This window comes from Silurus aristotelis (genome assembly GCF_946808225.1).
Source record: "Silurus aristotelis genome assembly, chromosome: 8".
Lineage (NCBI taxonomy): Eukaryota > Metazoa > Chordata > Actinopteri > Siluriformes > Siluridae > Silurus > Silurus aristotelis.
This window is the reverse complement of record NC_139581.1, coordinates 26,493,108-26,519,589: the sequence shown is the minus strand read 5'-3', so window position 1 is coordinate 26,519,589 and position 26,482 is coordinate 26,493,108. Positions and strand designations below refer to the sequence as shown.

The following is a 26,482-nucleotide window of genomic DNA, read 5'->3' as shown; positions in this document are numbered from 1 at the left end:
GACCTGTTGACCTCCTTTAATTTACAATTTCTAATGTTTTATTTTTTTTTCCTTAAAATGGTACATTTTTCGGTTTAAACATTTGATATATGTTCTATGTCCTATTGTGAATAGAATAGGGTTTTGTGAAATATGCTACTCATTGCATTATGTTTTTACTTACATTTTACACAGCATTCCAAACCTTTTGGAATTGGGGTTGCTTTCAAGCACGGTTTGATTAATTATCAGGGATAACAAACCCACCTTGCTCTTTGTTGAAAATAGTTATGCAGGGTGTGGAGCTCTGAGGATCCCAGATCCTCACAGTGCCATCTGCTGAGCATGAGGCCAGGCGCTTTAAGGTGGATGAATATGCCAAATCCCACACTGCGTCCTCATGTCCTAATAACACAGCACTCTCAACACCTTGGTCTGTTATACACAAGGGGTGGGACACAACACAACAGACACAAACGAATTCAAAATCTAATCCAGTCAATAGAATTAGTTTGGTCTGGCAAACACAAATTAGAGGTACTGTAATGGATACAGTACCTTTAATTTGTGTTTGCCAGACCAAACTAAATCTATTCCACTCGTACATTTTAATGCAATATGTATAATTAACAATTACGAACATGAATTCAAAATGTGCAAAAATTCTGCTTTACTTTGAGTATGTGGATGAATGACTGCCTGAAGGCTGGAACCCTCAGAACATTACCAGATGCTGGAATTCTTCCCTGGTGGTGCTCTGTCAAGCCTTTACTGCAGCTGTCAACAATTCTCTTTTGTTCTTTGCTTATTCTGCCTTTAACAAGTGAAATGTTTGCTAAGTTGGATTTGTGGATTGGTAATTGCAGAACATTCTATTTCTTTGTTTTAAAACAAGTGCTGAGTTGCTTTCAAAGTACGTCTCTAAGTAGACACACACTCTTCACCCACCTGCCATCTGGAAAGTCACTCACAACCAGACTGTGCAACAGTTTCTTCCCTCAAGCCATCGGGCTCCTCAACACCCAGAACTAAAATGAACCTCCCCTCCCCTACTGTGTGTACTGAACTGTTCCAAACTCAAACTCAAGCATACCCTCAAATATTCAATTCAATTCATATACATCCATGGCTATAGCACCATCCATATAATAACTGTTTACATGCTGCTTTGCACACATTTTACACTGTCAAATGCTGCTATACAAATGTTTATATGTTTACAAGTACCCTCTTTGTTTACAGTTCTCTTATTTTTGTACACTGTACTGCATAACATATACAGAATGTATAGTGGTCAGTGCGATTTTGTGTATCAGTCCTGTTGTGTATTGTCTTTTTTCTTGCACATTACAAGCTAGTGTGATGTAGCTCTGGGTCCGGGACAAACATTGTCACATTTCACTGTGTAATGCATCAGCTATATATGGTTGAAATGACAATAAAAACTTCTTGAGCTTGAGAATATATATCACAGATAAATTGCAAAGTTCAATTTCAGATGTTTTACATTTAGCCATTTTATAGACACCCTAGACAAAGTGATTTACAATAAATCTCAAAGAATCAACAAATAAAATTTTAAACAACTGAGCAGTTCAGGGCTATGGGCCTTCGAAAGCCAGCAGTGGCAGCATGGCATTGCTTAGATTTTAGCCCAAACTTTTGAGTTCAATATCTTTAAGACTGAGCCAAAAGTTGTTCTGTTGTCTTGTTTAATTTTTGGCATTTAATGGAATGTTTTATATTGTTTGCGCATATTTGCATGTGCGTACTTTGAGTAGTCCTCTATGTAGGTCTGCTAGTTGTAGTTAGTACTAAATTGTACAAATCACCTGGTAAAGTCTTTTCTTAAACGTTGACCTGGAGGTGGTTCTTGGTGTCTTCATGCCAATTTGTGTTCTTGAGACTGCCAGTTTATTCTTTTCAATGTACCAAAATGTGATGTTTTTGCTACTATAAATGGTATTGAGAATTGTGGGCAACAGACTCTAACTGCAAATGCCACACACACACACAAAAAAGAGATTTTATTCACTTATCAAGTAAAATAATGAAGAACACACACCAGACCCAGGAATAGTTGAGCAGCCAATTGTCTAATGAATTTTGTTCCCAGTGAAAAGTCTGCACTTTCAACTGCTATTCATTAATGAACTTCAACTTACTAACTACTGTGGTAAGCAGCTATAATAACAATAACTTTTTTTATTGTTTAGATATTTGTATAACTGGCTATATATTTAAGTAATGTACAAACTATCAAATGTAAAATGTATTACAAGTGCATATGTTTAAAATGTTTGAAAGTGTTAGGAGCTTACTTCTACCTGTCACACATTTGACAAAAACTTATGTCCTATTACTGTACTGACTTCAAACACATTACCAACATGATGTTTAACCCATAAAACTGATTTAAATTGTAACATGTACACAATAAATAAATAAATACAAACATTTTAAGATTTAAACATATTATAGTGAGTAATATTTCAGCAAAAAAAGAAATAAAATTAAATAAAAAAAGCCAAATGAATATTGACACCCAACAATCACATCCATGTGTGTGCCCTTTCCAAACTGTCTCCACAATATTTTAGTATGCTGCACATTATGAATCCATTCCATTGGAATAAACATGTTTAGCCAAAACCTTACCCAGCATGACAATGCCTCTTTGCAGAAAGTGAAATCCATAAAGAACTGGTTTGCCAACATGGCTGTGGAAGAATTTTATTTTCCTGCCTTTGAGAAGAATTGGCTTTTGAAAGGGATGTTTAACAAGAACATCTTTTCATGATGGTCAGGTGTCCATAAGCCTTTTGTTATATAGTAAACATAGTCTTCTTTTGTATTGTTTTTGTTGTCAGAAAAAAAAAATCATGTCAAAAAAGTCCAACCACCCACCAGTGCATAAAACCCCCACCAGTGAAAAAATAAACAACGAAAAACCAAAGTGGAACATTTGTCTTATTCTATTTTGGCATTATAAAATGGTAGTATTAAAATGTTTGTTTAAAATGTAATGGAGTACTGAAACCAAAATGTGGGTGTATAATGTCTTAAAAAAAAACATTTTTATGTAGAATGAGTCCCTAAATGTGAAATTATATATTTTATATATATATATATATATATATATATATATATATATATATATATATATATATATATATATATATATATATATATATATATATATATATTTTATTTTATATATATATATTTTTTTTTAAGCAATGTCTCATCAGTTTAAGATGCTGAGACATTTTATTATTGAGCTTTTAAGCTAATTTTGTAATGATTCAAATGTGAATGTAAATGGTTTATACGTCAGTAACCATGCTGGTGACTTGCCATAGTTGTCGTAAGGATCCACATTAAGGTCTGGACTTTTCCAACAACGTATGCTTCCATCCAGACCTCCACTGTAACAGTACTTCCCCTCCTCGCCCATGGCTAGAGAAAGGACTGCTCCACTATACACATATACACATGTATGTACCTTTTATTATAATTCTGAACACCTCAAATTTTATTTGTCTTATTCAAACACTAATCAAACATTATGTATAACCTGATACATACAACACAATCTGACACTCACCTATGTCCTCGGAAAGTGTAAATAGGTTCAAAGTCCAGTGCTGCACCCCTGACAATGATGAGAAAAAAAACAGATAAGTGATCCGCTTAGTTAATAGTGGAGTGAAAGGATTTTATTTTGCAGGGCGTCTGTGACCTAGACCTTGCAGTTTGTGAATGGAGTCCAGGAGTGGGGGGGGGGGGGGGGGGATCTAAGGTTACATTAAGTAACCTTAGATCTGCCACATGGAGGCTTGGATTTATTCACACGTTAATATTAGTTATTAAAAGCTTATTTTTTCACATTTTTATTAACAGCATGATCATAATCGTCGGTATTTTACTTACTGAACAGAACAGAGTTCTATGTGAAATCAGACATTGAGCACCCCCATATAACCACAATGGCATGATTCTCGTTTCATAACACCTCTACGAAGATTCAACTGTGAGATTGGTAGTTGAATCAGGCTCCTACTATCAAAGCATAGAATCTGACTATTCAGGGTAACCTCTAGTGGGTACTGGATCTCTGTGTGTTTGTCATTGTGTCATGTGTCATTCAAAGAAGGAAATGCTGAAAAGTCTTGAAAATATACAATGGAAAAGCTAGTTATGCTCTACAAAGCCCCTCGTGTCCTCATTTTTCTACACACAGACTAAGGATTGAACACTGGGGGTAAAAAGATGTGCCCAATGAAGCAACAAAAGAAAAAGAAGATCCAGTTCTACCACAGCCACACAAAATGACATATTTTTAGTTATAAAAGCAATAGAAGCTAGAGGAAGGCGCTCACTTTTTTGAATGCATTGTCTTGTTCAGATTCCAGAGCTTTAGTGTTCCATCTTCTGAAGCTGTCAACACCACAGGCTGAGAAGGGTGAAACGTCAGCGATCGAATAGCATCAAAGTGACTCCGGAGTGTGAAGCGTGGATTCCATGTCTTCTTAAAGTCCTCCTGACTGTCCTGATGCTGAGAAAACCAAACAGTGTATTAGAAATCTATACACCCCTGTTAAAATGAACGTTAAGTAAAAAAGAGAAACAGTATAAATTATGTCAGATCATCAATGTCACATAGCAACCAACATAATCCAAATTAAAAACTAAACAGAACAGGTTTTGGCCAGTGGACCGGGGTCAGTCACTACAAAGCCCAATACGCAGAAATTGTGTCTAATAGGTTGTTCCCATAACTTTATCTAGTGCTCTAGTCCAAGTTTCAGATTTTGTCCATTTAAGACTTGTATTCTAAATAGTGCTCTAAACATTGAAATATAAATAATATTCTAACTAAAGTGTATACTAGCAGTTGCTAAATATTGCATGGTAATATAATGGCACACAATCCTGAATTAAGAGAGATAATTGAGACATTGCCACTGGGTAATTAGTTTGTTGAGAATGGCTTATGCCATAACATTAAATTACAGGGACAGACAAAAATGTAAATTTCACTAGTCTTCTCTGCTTGAAAATGCCTGTTTTTTTTTGTTTTTTTTCATTCTAATCATCACTCAATTTTCACAAAGCTCAAGCATATACAACATTTAAAAATGCATTTTTACTTCAAAATAATACATGTACAATAAAACTGCTGAATTATGCAAATACATTCAAATGCAGCTAAATATGCTTAAAATATGTAAGTGTAACTTCAACAAACAAATAGAAAATTACATCAATGGTAAAGTCATTAGCGACAGTAAGGTCAGCCAGCTCGCCAAGATTTATGTCCCCTCCTCCAACTGTATCCAGTATGAAGACATCAGATGAGAAGCCCAGAGTGCATCCTGCTGTAAACAACAAAGAAACATAAAATAAAAAAAAGAAAGAAATATCTTTGCATCCATTTAATGGCATAAAATAAGAAGCTCAAAACAGTTTTTTGTGCTTTACAGCAAGAAAAGCTACATGTAACTGCACTCAGAATGCTGCGATTTATTCCCAGACTCCTGCACTATAGAGAATCTATGCTTTCATTGATTTTTAAGAAGGTAACTCTTAAAAGTTACCGAAAATCAAGATGTCAGCTGTAGATCTACCTAATCTACCTACTCACCACATAACTGTAATAAAATATGATCACCTCTGATTTTGGGCTGAATACAGCTCATATTATTATTGTAGGTAGCAAAAAAAAGACTGACCTTCTTGACTGAAAGACTAAAAATGTTTACTATACCTAATCAAAAATTTGGCCTTTCATTTTCTGCCACCGCAAAAAGTGGAAACATCTTTTATCGTTTTTAGAGGCACATCTATATTGCTTTATTTTATGTAAATGTACTTTGACCAAACAATTATTTAAATGTACAAATGTTAAACTTTGTTTACATTAAAAAGCATGAACAATAGCTTTACAAACACTTGGCTTCCAGACAGTTAGTTTTCAAATATTCAACTAAAATGCTTTTCCACTCCATCCATTCCCCAACAAAATCCAACAAACAAACAAAAAAGTCCAAAAGCACCACCCAAACAACCCCAACAACCTGAAGTAAATCTGCCCAAAAAAATGGGCCAAAAGAACTGCAAGCATCCTGTTCTCTGACCCATGGACAATTAACTATAATCAATTAATTCTGTTCTATTTTATTTTAAAACACTGAAACTCAAAACCAATTGTTGTAAGGTCACTTCTATTTGCTGGGGAATTTGTTTCTGGGAAAGAAAATGGAAGTATTTTGGAATAAATACATACCACAGTGATTTTGGCCCATTTTTCTCACCAGGTTTGCCCCAGAATGTCATTTGAATATACCATTCATTGTTCAGTAATATTAAAATATCAGTAATATAATTATTGTTTTGTGCACAAACAAAAAGAATAGAATATAAACAAAAGATAATGTGTGTGTGTGTGTGTGTGTGTGTGTGTGTATGTATGTGTAAAAATAAAAATTATATTATATATATATATATATATATATATACACACACACACACACACACATATATATATATATATATATATATATATATATATATATATATATATATATATATAAGAGAGAGAGAGAGAGAGAGAGAGAGAGAGAGAGAGAGAGAGAGAGAGAGAGAGAGAGAGAGAGAGAGAGAGAGAGATCCTTTTATTTATAGACAACAAACTAGGTAAAAGGCAAAATTCCAAGAATTGCCATTGAATTAGACAGTTCTGTGAGCAGCAGATGAACCATTTTTGGTTTTAATAGAAGAAATTCTGTAAACTAGAGAACTGGAGAGAAGATGCTAACCAACTGCTTCACATCCACAGTCAAACATGGAGGTGAAAGCCAATAGGGTGGCAGTATTAGTGTAGGCCACTATATTGTTCAATACCTAGTATCATGTCAAGTGTATGATGTTTTGCTCACCGTAATTTCCGGACTATTAAGTGCACCCAAATTTAAACCGCACCCACTGAATTTGAAAAAGATTTTTATTTTGAACATAAATAAATATAATGTAAAATATATTTTATAAATAATTGAAACTAATGTGTAAAACTAAAACTTTACACAGGCTTTAAGGAAAGACAGTGTCTAACACGGTTTGTATCTAAACAGTAGCCTACCAAGAAAGTCATAGTTCACTGTCTTCCTCCTTCCATTCACAACTATTTTTCTCGGGAGTTTTTCTTTTGGCATCGTCGTGTGTTTAAAAATCACCATCGGTGAAGCTTTTCTCCCGATGCCGTGCAGCTCAGAACACAGGAGAAGTGCGTTTTTTCATGTCCGGTTGTTTTCAGCGTGACGAATGATTCACTTTTCCTGTAGACAGTCCGACTGAGCGGCAGGTCAAACGTCAGAGGAACATCATCCATATTTATGATGTGGTGCTGCCCGATTCAGTGGGAGCGCGAGTGATTAAATATAAAGAATTGCATTGGTTCACCTGAACCCGTTCGGCAATTTCATTGGTCTAATGTTATGGGGCTCAGTTTTTTGTCTTAAAGTTGCAACCGGGAAAAACCCAGGAAAAATCCATAAATTAGCCGTTTCATTGTTTAAGCCGCGGGGGTTCAAAGCATGGGAAAAAGGTAGCGGCTTATAGTCAGGAAAATACGGTATTTATTTGACTGCTAATTTTATTTTACCCAAATACATATAATCATATACCTGAAGATGCTTGTATTTAAATTATTTTCAGGCCAGGCCTGACTGAATCAGACAAGGGTATTGAACACACTCCAGAGATATAAAGTAGATAGCATCATAGATTCATTTTTTAATACTTGCACAACTTGGCTTATCTCTTAGATCCTGATTAAAATTTTTGACCTCGTATTATAGTTTCAATACCTAACTCACGGCCATCTCCTGAAATGCATGCCTCGCCAGCCCCCTCTCCCTCTTCTCCTGAACCCAGAAAGTCAAATTCACTAAGGGCGTCTTCTGAATCATCCTCATCTTCTTCATCCTCAGGGTCTAGGCCTGTGGTCATGGGTTCTCCAAACATCTGGACAAAATTACATAAAATGTATATGTATATAACGTATAACTATAGAAAAAATTAGATTTTTTCAAGTGGTTTGGTGATTATAAAGTGTAAGGATATGGTGCTATTACAGTCAGGTGCATAACTATTTAGACAGTGACTCAACCTTAATACATTTTTTTCTGTATACCACCTAAACAGATTTTAAATAAAGTTTTCAAGAAGTGTGTGAAGGGGTGTGTAGGCTTCCAGCGTTAATTCAAGGGGGTTTACAATTAATATTGATTTAACAAGTATAGATAAAATAATTACTGTTATTAAAAGCAAATCCTTTGGAGTCAATGACTTCCTGAAGTCTAGATCCCATGAACATCACCAAATTCTGAGCTTCCTTATGTCATTTATTGGGGAGTGAATTGCAGCAGAAGTTTGTCTGTGGTAAATGACAATCTCAGCAATCTGATTGGCTGCGTGGTTCACTATAAAGCATTGGTGTGTATGTGTGTGTGTGTGTGTGTGTGTGTGTGTGTGTGTGTGTGTGTGTGTGTGTGTGTGTGTGTATACTAAAAAAGTATGTAACAAACTGTTCATATAGACAATTCTAAAGATTCTGCTGTTTTGACCCTGTGAAATTAGAGGTGCAAATACATGGGTGTTATCCCTAAATAAATAATGCAATATTTATGTTAAACAAACAATGAAAAATTAAAGTCTACACTTTTAAATATTGTTTATTTTCAAATCTGATTTGGTGATGTACAAAATTATGAATATTGTGTGACTGTCCAAATACTTATGGGCCCGACTATGTTATCCCGGTGTGTGTTCGTTCACTTTACTTCTAACCTTGCCTCTGGATTTCTTATTTTTATGTGGTCCATCAATGCAATCTGTGGTTAATCCCTGGAAATCATCATCTTCATCACTGTCATCTTCATCTTCACAGCTACGCAGGAAAGGAATTTTATCCAGTACTGACCTGCCACTGTGCTCGGAAGAACCTTCCTTGCCAGCATTTCTGCAATGTACACAACAAAGACAAGATGTACATAATTGGCATTTCTGCACAGGAAGAATAATATTATCTGGTAATACAAAAACAAAGATTGTAAGAATCCCATGACCATCAACTTTGTATCCTTGGTATCTTCCAGTTATTTTTGTGGTCATCATAGACAAGAAATTATCTGTAGAAAAGTATTTCAAAAACTACAGTCCAGGCTTATACTGGATCTAGGAAATTGTCTTTGAAGGCAAACATGTAGATAATTTACCATGCAGATGTTATGATATATTTTCTTTCGCTCACCTTTTGATCTGCTCCTCTATCTGTCGTACAAGTAGAGAGCCACCTCCATCATGGGCCTTGGGTTCTGGGGAAGGATCATGTTGCAGAGGTCCATTTACCTCTGGGCTACAGCGACCCAACAGAGACTTGACTCGTTTAGAGCGCATGTTTAGTATTGTGTCAGAATAACCCACCTCCTCCAGGTACCTGCAGAACACACTCACATGCTTAGCTGCTCAAACAAATAACCTGCATTGCCTTTTAGTGTCACTTAAAGAAAATGTACTAACTTGCGCAACAACTGACGGCCCTCCTTCCATGCCATTTGATTGGTTGTCTCATTGTCAAATTCCTCTTGACCATTGGGAACTGCAAAGCAAGAATGTCATTGTCAATCAAGTTATGTGAGTAAGTAAGAGAGAAAAATAATAATCAATAGTAGAGTGCAACACTTGAGATCTATTTAAAAAATCTAGAGAAAGTGTGAGTGAGAGAGTTATCGAAAGAATGTGTGTGTAGGTTTTGTGTGTAAAAAACTTTTACTTGGGTCACTCTTAGTCTCTGGTTTCTTCTCTGGACTCTGATCAGTGCCAGTCTTCAATTTCTGATATTTGACCCTGAGGATAAAATAAATAAATAAATAAATAAATAAATAAATAAATAAATAAATAAATAAATAAATATGGAAATGGAACCTATTAATAAACTCAATGCTACGTCGTCACAAATACTAATGTTAATGCAAAAATATTAAACATTACACTATCAATTACTAACTACCTAAAAACTCTCTTTAAACAAAACTTGTACTTTTGCAGAACTGTTAGCAAATATTAATTTTAATAACTGATAATTAATTAATATGTATTAATATTTGCAGTTAATATAACTGTCATTCTAATATTTCTTATAGCTCTTGACCTTTAGACTAGCGCTGAAACAGTTCCACAAGTAACTCGAGTAATTTGAGTACAAAAAAATCATCTGAATATTGAAGGACTCATGTGTCATGTGTTAGTATGTATCATATAATAGGGTAGAACAAGATAATAAACTGGCATTGATCAGATTGACAGCAACCCCAAAATAAGAAAACAATCTTTAATCTGTTTAAGCTTTCGCACTGAAAGTGCAATAAAAACATAAGTGAAGTCTTATCCTTTTATGCACCTGTCTACGTAACATTAACATGAGCTCACCTTTCTTGTTTAAGGGCATATTCTAGCATTTTGATCCGCCTCACCAGATCTTGCTTCATGCTCTCCTGCCCTTTCCTCTCTCCTTGCAGAAATGCCACCTGTGCCTGATATCAGGTAAAATATAAAAGAAACAGTATATGAATATATCGAGGTTTGAGATCCTTATTCAACCCAAAACTGCACGTTTATTCATGACATCCTTTTTTTAATTAGGTATAAAAAAATAAAAAAATAAAAAAACAGCAAAAATACATTTTAATCACTAAATATTTGTTTTACTGATCAAAGTCTCAAATCAGGTGCCAAAATACACCATGATGCACACATCCGGCAATTAAAACCATCCCTGTGGAAACAAAAGTTCCATTTGGTGTCCTGATGATTTACATAACTTAAAACACCATAATAACTTTAAAACATTCACAAGAATATTTTGTCTTCATGCTCTATGTTGAATATGGTTTCACAAATAATAAACATAAAGCATCCATATTTGCTCATGTTGATTAGAGTATTAATTAACTTAAGGTACATTTAGAACAGATAAAAATGTGTGATTAAGTTGTAATTAATCGTGAGCTATCTCATGACAATCAAGCGATTAATCGTGATTAAATATTTTTGTTAAATAATATGTTAAAATGAAAACAGGGCTCCTTATTTTGAGTATTATCGTTATACGTATTATCACTGCTTCTTTTTTCAAGTACCTGGAACCCTGCATGCATCACCTGATTGAGGAGGAATGTATCAGAACTTGCTGGACATGGGTTGTAACTAGACTTCAATCCAATAAAGCCTAATTTAGTGTGAGGCATTTGGAAATGCATCATCTGTGAAGATAAGTTGTGTGCACAGGGTGGGGCCATTGATTGTTCAACTCTAGGGACAAAAGCATGGGCTAACGTTAGTGGTTAGTCCTTGCCTCACCACTCACCATTTAGATGTTACACTATAATACCGGAATTCTCCTGTTGTGTGGAAATGCAAGACACTCAACCTGAGGAAAGATTATGCTGGTCCTATAAATTATGACCAACTAGGTCAGGATTTGTATGAATTATTATAGAATTCTATTTTTATTTATTTTTTTATATGTAAAGTCTAACAGTTTAATTAAACCTTAAGAAATATGTATTCATTTGTGATTCATGATTATGCTTATAACCAGAAAAAGTGTCTTAAACCTCTATTGTTTTTTAGGATGTGAGATTTTGCAAGTCACCATGATGTTCATCCAAGCCCAGATATCATGTAAAAAAAAAAAAAAAAAAAAAAAAAAACGTTCACAGAGCAAGAATAAAGTTCTTGACATGGCAGCAAAACTTTGGGCAATTAACACAGGGGAGATTTGACGGAGACTCAGAAGCTCCAATCGGGATGGCAGGTGGGCTTGACAAAGGGTCATTTAAAGTCACAAATTGTGATTGCAAAAATAAGATAAACTGTACAAGATATACCTTTAATTCGTCCCACAGTGGGAAATTTTCCTGCCACCTCAAGCTCCTAAACCAATTGGATATGACCAGATAAAATTTGTAGTATGATACTATCAAATAAACAGTGCACACCATCTACAGATACACTGTGCATTGTCCTAGAAACATTTGTACATGCAATGTACACATCCCATATATTATACATTTTCATTTTATATATTATTACATACATACGCATATACTGGCCATTTTGCACATATTCCAAAATTTTATTTCTGTTTCCAAATACATAAATTCTTACTGTTATTTGATGAACTTCAACAGTTTCAGTACATTTTCATTGCCAACAGACTATTATTGTTGTACAAATATTTACATATTTAACTGCACTTGTTATTTGCACAATGCAAATATTTGCTAAATTGCATTTTTTTGCTGTGTACCTGCACTATGTAATGAGCATAACTAAAGAAGAAACTTGATGTCTATTTAGGCTGTTTTCAGCTGCAAAACTGTCTGTACATTACTTAAGTTCAACTCCAGTTTACTATAGCAGACAGTGTGTCCAAATATTTATGAACCTGTCTGTACAAAAAGCCAATTATATTATTGTCTATACATTAAAGATATTTGTGTTTGAGCAAAAAGTGTGTCAGAAAAAGTTATCAGAAATACTGGGGCCCCACAGGGGACAGTGCTCCCTTTCTCCTCACTGTCTACACCACCACAGACTTCAACTACCAGGCAGAGTCTTGCCATCTTCAGAAACTCTCAAATAACTCTGCGGTAGTGGGATGTACCAGCTCCAAGACAAAGAAGCTGGTTATGGACCTGAGAAAGAAGACGGCACCTGTGACTCCTGTCTTTATTCAAGGCGTCGGTGTGGAGTTGGTGGAGGATTACAAATACTTGGGGGTTTACATAGACAATAAACTAGAATAGACAAAGAACACTGAGGTACTCTACACAGGGATCAACAGTGCGACTAAAATGGATTGCCACCTGCGACCATATATATTTACGTTATGACTGTAAAGTCTGCATGTTATGACTTTTTTTGTCACTGTTCTGTGAGGAATGGCTTATCACATAATTTGCATAATTCACCTTTCCGCATTATGCAAGGCCGGCAATGTTGTTAGGGAGGAAATGGACTCTCTGACGATGTGTCTAAAAGAAGGATGCTGTCCAAAGAACATTTAATCTTGGATGATCCTCCCAGCTACTACATAAACACTGGCCAGTCTGAGGAATACATTCAGTGACAGACTCATACAACCATGATGAACCACTGAGCGCCACGAGATCAGGTGATACCCGACTTACGATGGAGACGCATTCCGATGACCGAGTCGAGACATGGCCTACCCTACCCTGGAGTCTTAAAGGATGGTGAGGAGTATAATAATTTAACAAATTGCGTTACATAATTTCGCAAAACAGAGCAATTTAATGAATGTAGCAGCAAGCGCGTGGACGAGTGCCGGTTTGCGAGTGGAGGGCGGAGCATATTCTGCAGCAGATGCATCGCAACCGATTCTCTGCTTTCTTATGCATTCTACTCAAGCTCGAAACACATTTAGGGACCACAATAAAAAATTTACAATCGAGAACTTAGGCAATGTCTGCTGTGTGATTACATGGCATCGAGTCTGAACCAGTTTAAAATGTTAGCTGGCAAGCTTTTTCAAAATAGTTGAAAAGCAAGGAGCCAATGCTATATTGATGCTAAAAAATGTGTCAACATTTTAAACAGTACCAACAACCGTATGATAAATCTATGATGAAAACAAAAGGTCAATCGCCAGACTGTTTTTAGCACTGGAATTGTTGTATGACAATGAGGAATAAATTAGATTTTAACTTGGGATATGGTAAATATTGTACAGTAAGCAAAAAAATAACCTGCACCAGTGCTGGTTACTTATAAACTAAAAAGCTGATGCCTTTAAATATTGACACTAACATTTGAAAAGTTGAATTGAAAAAAGTCCAATTGAATCCGTTTTACTGTCTGTGCCCTGCATATGTAAACTTTCAAAAATTAATGGTCACTGTTCATGTTTATAATTATTTCTTTTAACATTCGTGTTTTGCTGCTACTTCCCTTCAAATCAAGGTCAATGCATATAGACTCTACATTTTAGATCACCATACAGGTTTTCTATTCAGGTTCAAGTCAGGGGACTGGGATAGACTTCGCAGATTTTAGATTTTGTTGTGAGTAAACTATTTTTGTGTTGGGTTTGATGTATGTTTTGGAACTATTGTCCTGCTTGGAAAATCCAACCATGGCCAATTTGGAGCTTTCTGGCAGAGGCAGTCAGGTATATACCGTAATTTCCGGATTATTAAGCGCACCCAAATATAAGCCGCACCCACTGAATTTTACAAAGATTTTTATGTTGAACATAAATAAGCTGCTGATTGTCTACACTGAAACTAATGAACTTTACACAGGCTTTAACGAAAGACAGTGTCTGTTACACGGTGTAACGGGTGAAATATGTTGTGGCTCCTTTAAGAGCAGAGAGGTATTTTGGGAATAGCGCATTTTTCCGCTATTACTGCATGTGTGCAAGACCGAGGAATATGTCCTTATTATTTTCTGATGCTGAAGTTTCTTTGACTAACCCCTAACGCTGTTGCTAAAAAAAATAAAAAAGCACGAGTTTTGGAAACCTGTCTGTGCTTATATGATTTCTGTTGCAGCTGGAGTTAGCGAGCTATCCCATGACCCAGACTCAACGCGTTACAACGGCTTGTATCTAAACAGTAGCCTCCCAAGAAAGTCATTGTTCACTGTCTTCCTCCCTCCTTTCACAACTATTTCTCTCGAGAGTTTATCTTTTGTCATCGTTGTGCGTTTAAAAATTACCATCGGTGGAAATTTTTCTCCAGATGCCATGCAGCTCAAAACACAGGTGAAGTGCGTATTTTCATTTCCGTTCGGAAATTTCATTGGTCTAATGTTATGTTTCTCAGTTTTAGTGACGTCTTAGTGTATTACCAACAGTAACCTTGGAAATGGTGGTCCCAGCTCTTTTCAGGTCATTGACCAGCTCCTCCCGTGTAGTTCTGCGCTGATTTCTCACCTTCCTTAGGATCATTGAGACCCCACGAGGTGAGATCTTGCATGGAGCCCCAGTCCGAGGGAGATTGACAGTCATGTTTAGCTTCTTCCATTTTTTAATGATTGCTCCAAAAGTGGACCTTTTTTCACCAAGCTGCTTGGCAATTTCCCCGTAGCCCTTTCCAGCCTTGTGGAGGTGTACAATTTTGTCTCTAGTGTCTTTGGACAGCTCTTTGGTCTTGGCCATGTTAGTAGTTGGATTCTTACTGATTGTATGGGGTGGACAGGTGTCTTTATGCAGCTAACGACCTCAAACAGGTGCATCTAATTTAGGATAATAAATGTAGTGGAGGTGGACATTTTAAAGGCAGACTAACAGGTCTTTGAGGGTCAGAATTCAAGCTGATAGACAGGTGTTCAAATACTTATTTGCAGCTGTATCATACAAATAAATAGTTTAAAAATCATATATTGTGATTTCTAGATTTTTTCTTTTAGATTATGTCTCTCACAGTGGACATGCACCTACGATGACAATTTCAGACCCCTACATGATTTCTAAGTGGGAGACCTTGCAAAATAGCAGGGTGTTCAAATACTTATTTTCCTCACTGTATATCCTAACACATATCCAGGTCCCCTACAAAAATTAAAAATAAAAAAACAGCCCAAAATATTTAAAGAGCCACCACCATTTTTAAGCATAGACATGAGGTTCTATTCCATATGGCTACCCTTTTTGGGTGCACCCTGCTATTTGCAAGGTCTCCCACTTAGAAATCATGTAGGGGTCTGAAATTGTCATCGTAGGTGCAAACCCACCTCTGGTATTTATTGGCAAAAAGCTCAATATAATCTAACCACAGAACCCGATCCCATTTGAAGTTACAGTAGAGTCTGGCAAATTAAAGATGTTTGAGTTTGTTCTTAGCAGAGAGCAGAGCCTGATGTATGTGACATCAGTTTATAGTTTTAGAGACTTTACGCCCCCACAATACAACTAACTTCTACAATCAAGAAAGTCAACTCCAGGGAGAGTTCATATTGTTCCAAACTTCAAGTCATTGTGGTCTTGGGAACAATTAATGCTACTTATTTTTGTTGTTTTACCCAGATCTGTGCCCTGGCTTGACCTGTGCCTTCTGTCTCTGACTTCTGCTGGCAGGCAGTTCCATTGACTTTAATGACTAGGTTTCTGATACGACAAAAATAATCCTCTTCCTCTTCTTCTTTCGGCTTCTCCCATTAGGGGTCACCACAGCGGATCATCCGTCTCCATACCCCACTGTCCTCTACATCTGCCTCTTTCATACCAACCACCTGCAGGTCTTCCCTCACCACATCCCTCCACGGCTTTTGCAGTGTGGTTGTAAAGATTTGTGCTCTATTGAGCCAATCATTGGATTCACTTCAGTTTGCCTACCAGCCTGGCATTGGAGTGGAAGATGCTGTCATATTCCTTCTTATTAGGGTTTTTTCACACCTGGAAAAGGCTTGTAACACAGTAAGAGTAATGATTTTTTTTTAGTTTTCTAGGGCTTTTGACATCAAACCTGCGCTTCTGAGGAATAAGCTGGTAGACATGGGAGTAGATCATCATCTATCCACCTGGATACTGGATTACCTAACAAACCGACCACAGTATGTAAGGACTGGTGACTGTGAGTCTGACATGGTGGTATGCAACACCGGAGCCCCGCAGGGAATGGTCCTGACTCCATTCCTCTTCACCGTCTACACTGCAGACTGTCACAGAAGTTCTCTGATGACTCTGCCATCGTCGACCTGATCATGGATGATGATGACAGGGAGTACAGAGGACTGATCCTTACATGCACCTGTGGTTCCAGTGACCACTGTTCCTGCCCCTCCCCCCTTCGTAGATCTTCCCACTTTATCCAGGCCTGCCTCTGGATAGTGTTCTCTTCGATTGGAGGCCACTCTGTGCAACTTGGGACGGTTTCTCATCAACGCCTTGGGTGGTTCCATGAAATTCCAGAGTAAGAACGGGTGCTTTAAGGATGGATTTGGACTGTAGTTAATGTCAACAGTCTGCTACATTGACTCAGGACTTCTTTTCGCTTTTGATCATTATCACTGTACCCCGCAACATCGTATATCTGCTATAAATGGACATTCGGTGCAACCCAGATGAGGATGGGTTCCCTGTTAAGTCTGGTTCCTCTCAAGGTTTCTTCCTTATGCAGTCTTGGGGAGTTTTTTTTTGCCACAGTCGCCACCGGCTGCTCATCAGGGACAAACTTACTTATAAAGAACATGTTCACTTTTACTCACCACATCTTCTGTGTAAAGCTGCTTTGAGACAATATTCATTGTTAAAAGCGCTATACAAATAAAAATGAATTAAACTGAATTGATCCAGAACTTTGTGTACTGGTACCATTGAACCTGCCTCCAAATAAATGCAAAGAAGACCAAAGAACTGGTGGTGGATTTCCGCTGACACAAACAAACTTCACTATTAGCAGTGAACATTCAGGGAAAGGACATTGAGAGAGTGGACTCATAAATACCTGGGTGTTCATCTATACAGGACAGATACGCTGTCTGCGTTGAGCTCGCAGCATTCTTAAGGACTCCTCTCATCCCACCCATAGACTGTTTTCTCTTCTGCCCTCCGGCAGACGTTTCAGGTGCCTCAGTAACAGGACCAGCCGACTAAAGAACAGCTTTTTTCCTAGAGCTGTCTCTTTAGTAAACTCTGCCACTCACTACCACATTTCCCCCCACACCTCACACTTAGTTATTTTGCTAATGGACTCTCTACTCAAAAAACTTATGCTCACCGGGACCCTGATCATTTCTCACCCCACACTTTGTTATTGCACGGACTGTTTACACAAACCTTTGCTCATTTGCACACTGCTCTTCTTTGTATTGCACCATTAACTTATTACCATTGTATATATACCGTTCTCTGTTCATAGTAATAGCAATATATTATGTTCACCGTTCACATCCTTCTGTAAATCTCTGTGTATAGTAATAGGCATCTTTAAATCATGTTCAAAGTACATATATATATATACACACACAGTGAGGAAAATAAGTATTTGAACACCCTGCTATTTTGCAAGTTCTCCCACTTAGAAATCATGGCGGGGTCTGAAATTGTCATCGTAGGTGCATGTCCACTGTGAGAGACATAATCTAAAAAAAAAAAAAATCCAGAAATCACAATGTATGATTTTTTAACTATTTATTTGTATGATACAGCTGCAAATAAGTATTTAAACACCTGTCTATCAGCTAGAATTCTGACCCTCAAAGACCTGTTAGTCTGCCTTTAAAATGTCCACCTCCACTACATTTATTATCCTAAATTAGATGCACCTGTTTGAGGTCGTTAGCTGCATAAAGACACCTGTCCACCCCATACAATCAGTAAGAATCCAACTACTAACATGGCCAAGACCAAAGAGCAGTCCAAACACACTAGAGACAAAATTGTACACCTCCACAAGGCTGGAAAGGGCTACGGGGAAATTCCCAAGCAGCTTGGTGAAAAAAGGTCCACTGTTGGAGCAATCATTAGAAAATGGAGGAAGCTAAACATGACTGTCAATCTCCCTCGGACTGGGGCTCCATGCAAGATCTCACCTCGTGGGGTCTCAATGATCCTAAGGAAGGTGAGAAATCAGCCCAGAACTACACGGGAGGAGCTGGTCAATAACCTGAAAAGAGCTGGGACCACCGTTTCCAAGGTTACTGTTGGTAATACACTAAGACGTCATGGTTTGAAATCAAGCATGGCAAGGAAGGTTCCCCTGCTTAAACCAGCACGTGTCCAGGCACGTCTTAAGTTTGCCAATGACCATTTGGATGATCCAGAGGAGTCATGGGAGAAAGTCATGTGGTCAGATGAGACCAAAATAGAACTTTTGGGTCATAATTCCACTAAACGTGTTTGGAGGAAGAAGAATGATGAGTACCATCCCAAGAACACCATCCCTACTGTGAGGCATGGGGGTGGTAGCATCATGCTTTGGGGGTGTTTTTCTGCACATGGGACAGGGCGACTGCACTGTATTAAGGAGAGGATGACCGGGGCCATGTATTGCGAGATTTTGGGAAACAACCTCCTTCCCTCAGTTAGGGCATTGAAGATGGGTCGAGGCTGGGTCTTCCAACATGACAATGACCCGAAGCACACAGCCAGAATAACCAAGGAGTGGCCCTGTAAGAAGCATATCAAGGTTCTGGCTTGGCCTAGCCAGTCTCCAGACCTAAACCCAATAGAGAATCTTTGGAGGGAGCTCAAACTCCGTGTTTCTCAGCGACAGGCCAGAAACCTGACTGATCTAGAGAAGATCTGTGTGGAGGAGTGGGCCAAAATCCCTCCTGCAGTGTGTGCAAACCTGGTGAAAAACTACAGGAAACGTTTGACCTCTGTAATTGCAAACAAAGGCTACTGTACCAAATATTAACATTGACTTTCTCAGGTGTTCAAATGCACCTACGATGACAATTTCAGACCCCTCCATGATTTCTAAGTGGGAGAACTTGCAAAATAGCAGGGTGTTCAAATACTTATTTTCCTCACTGTATATATATATATATATATATATATATATATATATATATATATATATATATATATATATATATATATATATATATATATATACAGTGAGGAAAATAAGTATATATATATATATATATATATATATATATATATATATATATACAGTGAGGAAAATAAGTATTTGAACACCCTGCTATTTTGCAAGTTCTTCCACTTAGAAATCATGGAGGGGTCTGAAATTGTCATCGTAGGTGCATGTCCACTGTGAGAGACATAATCTAAAAAAAAAAATCCAGAAATCACAATATATGATTTTTAAACTATTTATTTGTATGATACAGCTGCAAATAAGTATTTGAACACCTGTCTATCAGCTAGAATTCTGACCTTCAAAGACCTGTTAGTCTGCCTTTAAAATGTCCACCTCCACTACATTTATTATCCTAAATTAGATGCACCTGTTTGAGGGCGTTAGCTGCATAAAGACACCTGTCCACCCCATACAATCAGTAAGAATCCAACTACTAACATGGCCAAGACCAAAGAGCTGTCCAAAGACACTAGAGACAAAATTGTACACCTCCACAAGGCTGGAAAGGGCAACGGGGAAATTGCCAAGCAGTTTGGTGAAAAAAAGTCCACTGTTGGAGCAATCATTAGAAAATGGAAGAAGCTAAACATGACTGTCAATCTCCCTCGGACTGGGGCTCCATGCAAGATCTTACCTCGTGGGGTCTCAATGATCCTGAGGAAGGTGAGAAATCAGCCCAGAACTACACGGGAGGAGCTGGTCAATGACCTGAAAAGAGCTGGGAGCACCGTTTCCAAGGTTACTGTTGGTAATACACTAAGACGTCATGGTTTGAAATCATGCATGGCACGGAAGATTCCCCTGCTTAAACCAGCACATGTCCAGGCACATCTTAAGTTTGCCAATGACCATTTGGATGATCCAGAGGAGTCATGGGAGAAAGTCATGTGGTCAGATGAGACCAAAATAGAACTTTTGGGTCATAATTCCACTAAATGTGTTTGGAGGAGGAAAAATGATGAGAACCATCCCAAGAACACCATCCCTACTGTGAAGCATGGGGGTGGTAGCATCATGCTTTGGGGGTGTTTTTCTGCACATGGGACAGGGCAACTGCACTGTATTAAGGAGAGGATGACCGAGGCCATGTATTGCGAGATTTTGGGGAACAACCTCCTTCCCTCAGTTAGAGCATTGAAGATGGGTCGAGGCTGGGTCCTCCAACATGACAATGACCCGAAGCACACAGCCAGGATAACCAAGGAGTGGCTCTGTAAGAAGCATATCAAGGTTCTGGCGTGGCCTAGCCAGTCTCCAGACCTAAACCAATAGAGAATCTTCGGAGGGAGCTCAAACTCCGTGTTTCCCAGCGACAGGCCAGAAACCTGACTGATCTAGAGAAGATCTAGAGTGGGCCAAAATCCCTCCTGCAGTGTGTGCAAACCTGGTGAAAAACTACAGGAAACGTTTGACCTTTTTAATTGCAAACAAAGGCTACTGTACCAAATATTAACATTGACTTTCTCAGGTGTTCAAATACTTATTTGCAGCTGTATCATACAAATAAATAGTTTAAAAATCATACATTGTGATTTCTGGATTTTTTTTTTTAGATTATGTCTCTCACAGTGGACATGCACCTACGATGACAATTTCAGACCCCTCCATGATTTCTAAGTGGGAGAACTTGCAAAATAGCAGAGTGTTCAAATACTTATTTTCCTCACTGTATATATATATATATATATATATATATATATATATATATATATATATATATATATATATATATATATATATATATATATATTCATATTCATATTCATCTGTATACTATTGTTCATAGTACACACACACACACATATATATATATATATTCATCTTTAATTATATTTATAGTACATATATTCATCTGTATACTACATTTATAGTACATATACATCTTTAAATTACTGTTTATAGTCTATACCACCATTCTATTTAACTATTTAACTATGTAAATTATGTAAAAACTGTATATCCTGCACTTGCTGTTATTGCACTCTGGTTAGACCCAAACTGCATTTCGTTGCCTTGTACTTGTACATGTTTAATGACAAAGTTGAATCTAATCTAATCTAATCTAATATTACTGAGGCAATTTATAAGAAAGGACAGCGCAGATTCTTTCTGCTGAGGAGACTAAGGTCTTTTGGAGTGCAGGGAAAGCTACTGAAGACCTTTTTTGACTCTGTGGTGGCCTCAGCCATCTTCTATGGTGTGGTCTGCTGGTGCAGCAGCATCTCTACTGCAGACAGGAAGAGGCTAGTTGATCAGGAAGGCCAGCTCAGTCCTGGGGATTCCCCTGGACACTGTACAGGAAGTGGGAGAAAGGAGGATGGTAGCTAAACTATCATCATTGCTGGAGAACGACTCTCACCACTGTGAAAAATTTCCCTACTGTGGGACGAATAAAGTATATCTTAGCTTATCATTCATCCACAAGGCACAGTATGGTACTGAAGTAGGGTGAAGGGGTCTGGGGTGCAGTTGGAATTCCAATTCATTCCAAATATGTTTAATAGGGTTGAGGTTGGAGCTCTATAGCAGGCCACTTAAGATCTCCCACTCCAGCCCATGTAAACCATATATTTATAAAGCTCATTTTGCACACAACACTGTCATAATGGAACATCCTATACAATTGCTAAAATATGGTTTCCGTTATCAGGGTTTATAAAGTGTAGATTGATATGGAAAATACTTATTTTAGCATTAGGCTACATCATTTAACACATCTGAAGGTCAAATATTGCACATGTGGTAGACAGCTATTTTTACTTAAGAGTAAAATATCTTATCATTCAATACAAAAAAAGTAAATTCAGGGTTTAAAGGTTTTTGTTGTTTCTTATTGTGATTTTGTAATAAATATTCCCTTCATTCTTCAATATCAGCTTTAATGTTTTAATACAATTAATTGTGTGATAGCTGTGTTGATATCCTAAAATCTTAAACCACTTTAAAATCTGGAAATTTCAATTTCAATAAAAGAACTGCAGTGGTTTAAGGTGATTTACATAAAAGCACAAATGAATGTGAATAGAATTGAGTCTTAGCTGAATTGAGGTTTGCATGTTGTTATAAGTCGCTCATGGGCTTCTGTCTCATCCAGGATGCAGCTTTTCCACATCACTCTCAATGTTCCCAGAATAAACTCTGGATTAACTGAACACTGACAGGATAAAGTGATTACATTAAGCTTAATGAAAATATCGTGTAAAATGTCATGTAACCACTAGATATGAAATACCAAAATGATTTGAATAGTAGTGACAAGGTTAATATCCATCGCTAACGTGAGCGAGCATATGTTTACATTTACAATCGGAATCATTCAGATTGAACAAACCAAAAGTATTTAAAGAAAAAATCCTACTTTTACTCTGCCCAAATAAAAATCCATTAGAAATTTCCAGACACCAATAGAAGATTGCAGAAAATGTAATTTACCCTAAGTTCATCTCTCTCGGCTTCCCATCGGTATTTTTCCGACTGGAAACGGCCCCACTCAAACTGGATAAAATGTAAAATCCCGGGCAGCGACAGTCCGACTGCCTCCCCGTCCTGCTGCTCGCGTGGATGGAAGCATGCAGGCATCGCCCCGGCTGCGCTCGCTGTAGCAGACACGGTCGGCCCGTTCGGATTTCGACCAGTACCACTGGCCACATGGTTCTGATTTGCTCCACCGCCAACTCCACTGGGTATGTCTGCGTCCATTATAGTGTACAACTTGTCCCCAGTGCGAATGGGTAGAAAGATCAAAGGAAAACAAAGGGCAGAGAGACCCCGTCACTAACATTAGTCCAAAGCCGTCTTCATTCTTTCCTAAACCGTGGCTTTGCGAAATAGTGATCCTCGGCATGTTCCTCTATTGCGTCCGAGAAGAATCCGATGTAGTCCATACGCGTGTAATGATCAACACTTGGGAGCGCGTGTGAAAAAGGGATTTTTAAATCGTTTTAAACTGTTATGTTGAACATGAATCTTTTAAAAAGCACGTTTCCCTTCGAGATGGTTTGCGCTGTTTTTTATATATGATATTTAGGGAAACCGATGGGATGATACTGTAATAACATAATATTTTGTAAGATTGTTATTATTGTTGTTCAATCTGCTATCGCCCTCTGCAAACTTTTCGTTGTTGTTATATTGCTATTTTGTTCTTGTTTAAATGTCAGTGTAAGTGCAACAATAAAACATTTTTATAAAATAAGTGCCAGAGGGAACCAGAGGAGTGGGTGGAACCTTCCCAGGGAGTAGGGAATAATAGACCTCAGCTTTGACAGCGTATCGAGCTACTTCCTGCCAAATTGTGATATCCGCTGAGATTCCCTGCTTATCAACAAACGGATACAATTCAGTGCAGTCTTTTTAATTATAGACATTTAATACACAAGTGTACAATTGTGTTAACCACAAAAATGTGTAACGACTAATTATTTATCGATCTTAGCTGAGTTCCTGCATGCGTCCTTTTCTTTTAAAATGTAATAAGGGCTGAAGAATAAGGAAACCAATTATTCATTTGGAGCATGTTGATGTTTTATCCTGCCTGAATGTTGTAAATGTACAGCATATGCAACGTTATTTAGCATCCTATTAAAATTGAAACGAAGCACATAGGCTAGAGATTGAAAAGGACATTTACTGAATTGTTGTCATATCTAAACATTTCCGTTATTTAACTTAACGAATGTATACGGCATTGCGAAATGTTTCCCTGTCAGTTTAATAGATTATTAGTCAAGTTCGTGTTAATGTATCCCAGAATTCTACAAAAAAGACCATACTCTTATTTGCCCTCCTGTTTTTGCCAGGCCTGTTTATTGGGTACGTTGATGAAAAACACTCACATTACATTGCGAGCAGTTGTGAAACATGTCTTTCAAGCTCGTCTTTGCCCTCTGGTAAGTTATTTACTTTTATTTACATTACAAAAATCCGCAAAAATGTTTTCACAATGTTGCGTCAGGAACTTTCCTTTTTATCAGCACTTGGCCAACTTGGTCTGTGTTTCTAATGAAATGCTATGTAATACTTTGTCTGTTGCTCCTTAATCATTTTAGGCATAAAGCTAGTTTGCTCACTGACATTAATTTTGTGATGTTTTGGTATAAAATTATACTGTATATGCATGTGTTATATGTACATCTTTATACGTACATCAGGTTTTGCAGTTACTAGATAATTAATGTTAAATTAATATTGCATTTCTATAAATAATTTTTGCAAAGCTTTTGGTATGTTGTATTTTTTATTATACTGATTATCTTTAAAAGCAATAATATGGCTTGTTTATTTTTTTCCAGTGACTGACTTGGGGTGAAAGTAAAGGGAAGCAAGTTCTACCTCACTGTGATCACTGAGGATGTTTTTGTGGGCCTATGACATTTTGAACTTCTCAATATTTTGCTGCCTAAAGCAACCCTATTACTGGGTATGACACGAGGTGGTGTCCTAAATCAGTTATTGCACTCACTGTTGCAAGCACTATCTTTGACCATTCCGATTTTGTCGAGCTTCTCTTCCTGCAAGGCTCTTTTGTTATCTTCATCCATTATAGTGTACAAGCTGTCAATATGCTAACATATTACTAGTCCTAAAAAAATAATAAACAAAAGTAACTGCTTTGTGAATGTAGGCATTAGAACAGTAGCTATGACAAAAACCTAATCATCAGATTATTTTTCTTTGCTAGAAAATATACATGCATTGAGAAAATATACATACAATTATGCGAATCAGTTTGTGCCAGGCCCTGCTAACAGGAGCCATCGTGCTGAACCTGGTGATCCTGTATTATGTATCCCAAGCCCAGCAACGGATGATGGAGAAACGACGCACACCTGGAAAAGGCTTTAAAAATGCCAACAAATCAGTGTTCGGCTTGGGAAGTTCAGGAAGCATAGTGGTGAGAGGTAAGACAGGAGACAACAAGGTAGCAGGCATAAAGGGTTGTATGCAAAAAAATCATGTGACTGTTATCCTGCGAGAATTTGAACACTTTGAGAACTATGTAGAAGATGTGGCCCAGTCCTTTCTGCAGCACATGCCAGAGCTCTGTTTCCTGGTAGTCACAGACACCCTGCCTTACCCTCCTCTGACACTGCCTGCAGATGCTCGTTTGATTGTGCTGTCCCCAAGCCCAGAAAAGCCCCCTCAGACACATCGTCCAGAAAACTATGTGCAATCTGAATTTGTGCTGCTTCTGCCCGATGGTGTTGATTTACAGCATTGGCAGCAAGTTGAGACGCTTGTTCAAGAGTTGAAAGCAGAGGGAAATGGCCCGGTGCGCCTGGTTGCAGCTCCAGTGCTGGCACGTGCTGCTGTCCAGTGCCTGCACTTACAAGTGAACCTCAAGGAGTGGACAGCTACATACTCCTTTGTACCATCTGGGAGTGGTGACAGTATGTGCACTGCTTTGTATGGTGATGCTGTAGTTCTTATTCGAACTAAAGACCTTTTCAACCTGTCAGTCCCACTTGCACGGCCACTAATGTCTGCACTGTTTATTCAGACTGCACTCAGAGGCTGGAAGATTAAGCTTCTGGAGGGTCCTTCTTTCACTGCGAGCCACAGGCCCCTCTTCAGTTCTTCACACAACCAGTGGAAGGCAGACTATCATCTCAAGGAGGCTACCAACCAATTAATGAGAAGCTTTGGCCTTAAGCACTTGGTATGGCCTGATGGGAGGGACCATTGGTTTGGCTGCAGCAAAGAGACACCACGATGTTTTGGTACAGTGCATGATGATACACCGGAGTACCTCTATTTGGAGCGATGGACTCCACCCTGCTGTTTGCGTGCCCTAAGGGAAACAACTAAGCATGTTGTCAATATTCTGGAGAGTTCTGGTGTGCGCTACTGGTTAGAAGGGGGTA

The 26,482-nt window shown here is 37.8% G+C and overlaps 2 protein-coding genes across 4 annotated transcripts in view; one reads left to right on the top strand and one right to left on the bottom strand.

Annotated features, from left to right (window-relative positions):
- strn4 (striatin, calmodulin binding protein 4) overlaps nt 1-23,486 on the bottom strand; it is a gene marked incomplete at its 5' end in the record, with an annotated part of 41,171 nt that extends 17,685 nt beyond the window's left edge. The window contains 12 exons of one of the 3 annotated variants that reach the window (XM_083548862.1): nt 247-414; nt 3,337-3,458; nt 3,587-3,634; nt 4,362-4,537; nt 5,245-5,357; nt 7,848-8,004; nt 8,830-9,001; nt 9,293-9,478; nt 9,562-9,640; nt 9,815-9,888; nt 10,471-10,574; nt 23,052-23,486. In XM_083548862.1, the coding sequence (XP_083404988.1) occupies nt 247-414; nt 3,337-3,458; nt 3,587-3,634; nt 4,362-4,537; nt 5,245-5,357; nt 7,848-8,004; nt 8,830-9,001; nt 9,293-9,478; nt 9,562-9,640; nt 9,815-9,888; nt 10,471-10,574; nt 23,052-23,318 (1,666 nt within the window). Of the gene's footprint in view, nt 1-246; nt 415-3,336; nt 3,459-3,586; nt 3,635-4,361; nt 4,538-5,244; nt 5,361-7,847; nt 8,005-8,829; nt 9,002-9,292; nt 9,479-9,561; nt 9,641-9,814; nt 9,889-10,470; nt 10,575-23,051 lie in introns of all 3 variants that reach the window. The other 2 variants (XM_083548863.1, XM_083548861.1) reach the window with 2 other exon arrangements.
- A 432-nt stretch (nt 23,487-23,918) lies between these two features.
- Nucleotides 23,919-26,482, top strand: part of fkrp (fukutin related protein) — a 3,196-nt gene continuing 632 nt past the window's right edge. Inside the window, exons 1-3 of the mRNA XM_083548906.1 lie at nt 23,919-24,088; nt 24,419-24,508; nt 24,911-26,482. The exon at nt 24,911-26,482 is cut by the window's right edge and continues 632 nt beyond it. Coding sequence (XP_083405032.1) covers nt 25,336-26,482 — 1,147 coding nt within the window. The 5' untranslated portion in view covers nt 23,919-24,088; nt 24,419-24,508; nt 24,911-25,335. The remainder of the gene's footprint in view (nt 24,089-24,418; nt 24,509-24,910) is intronic.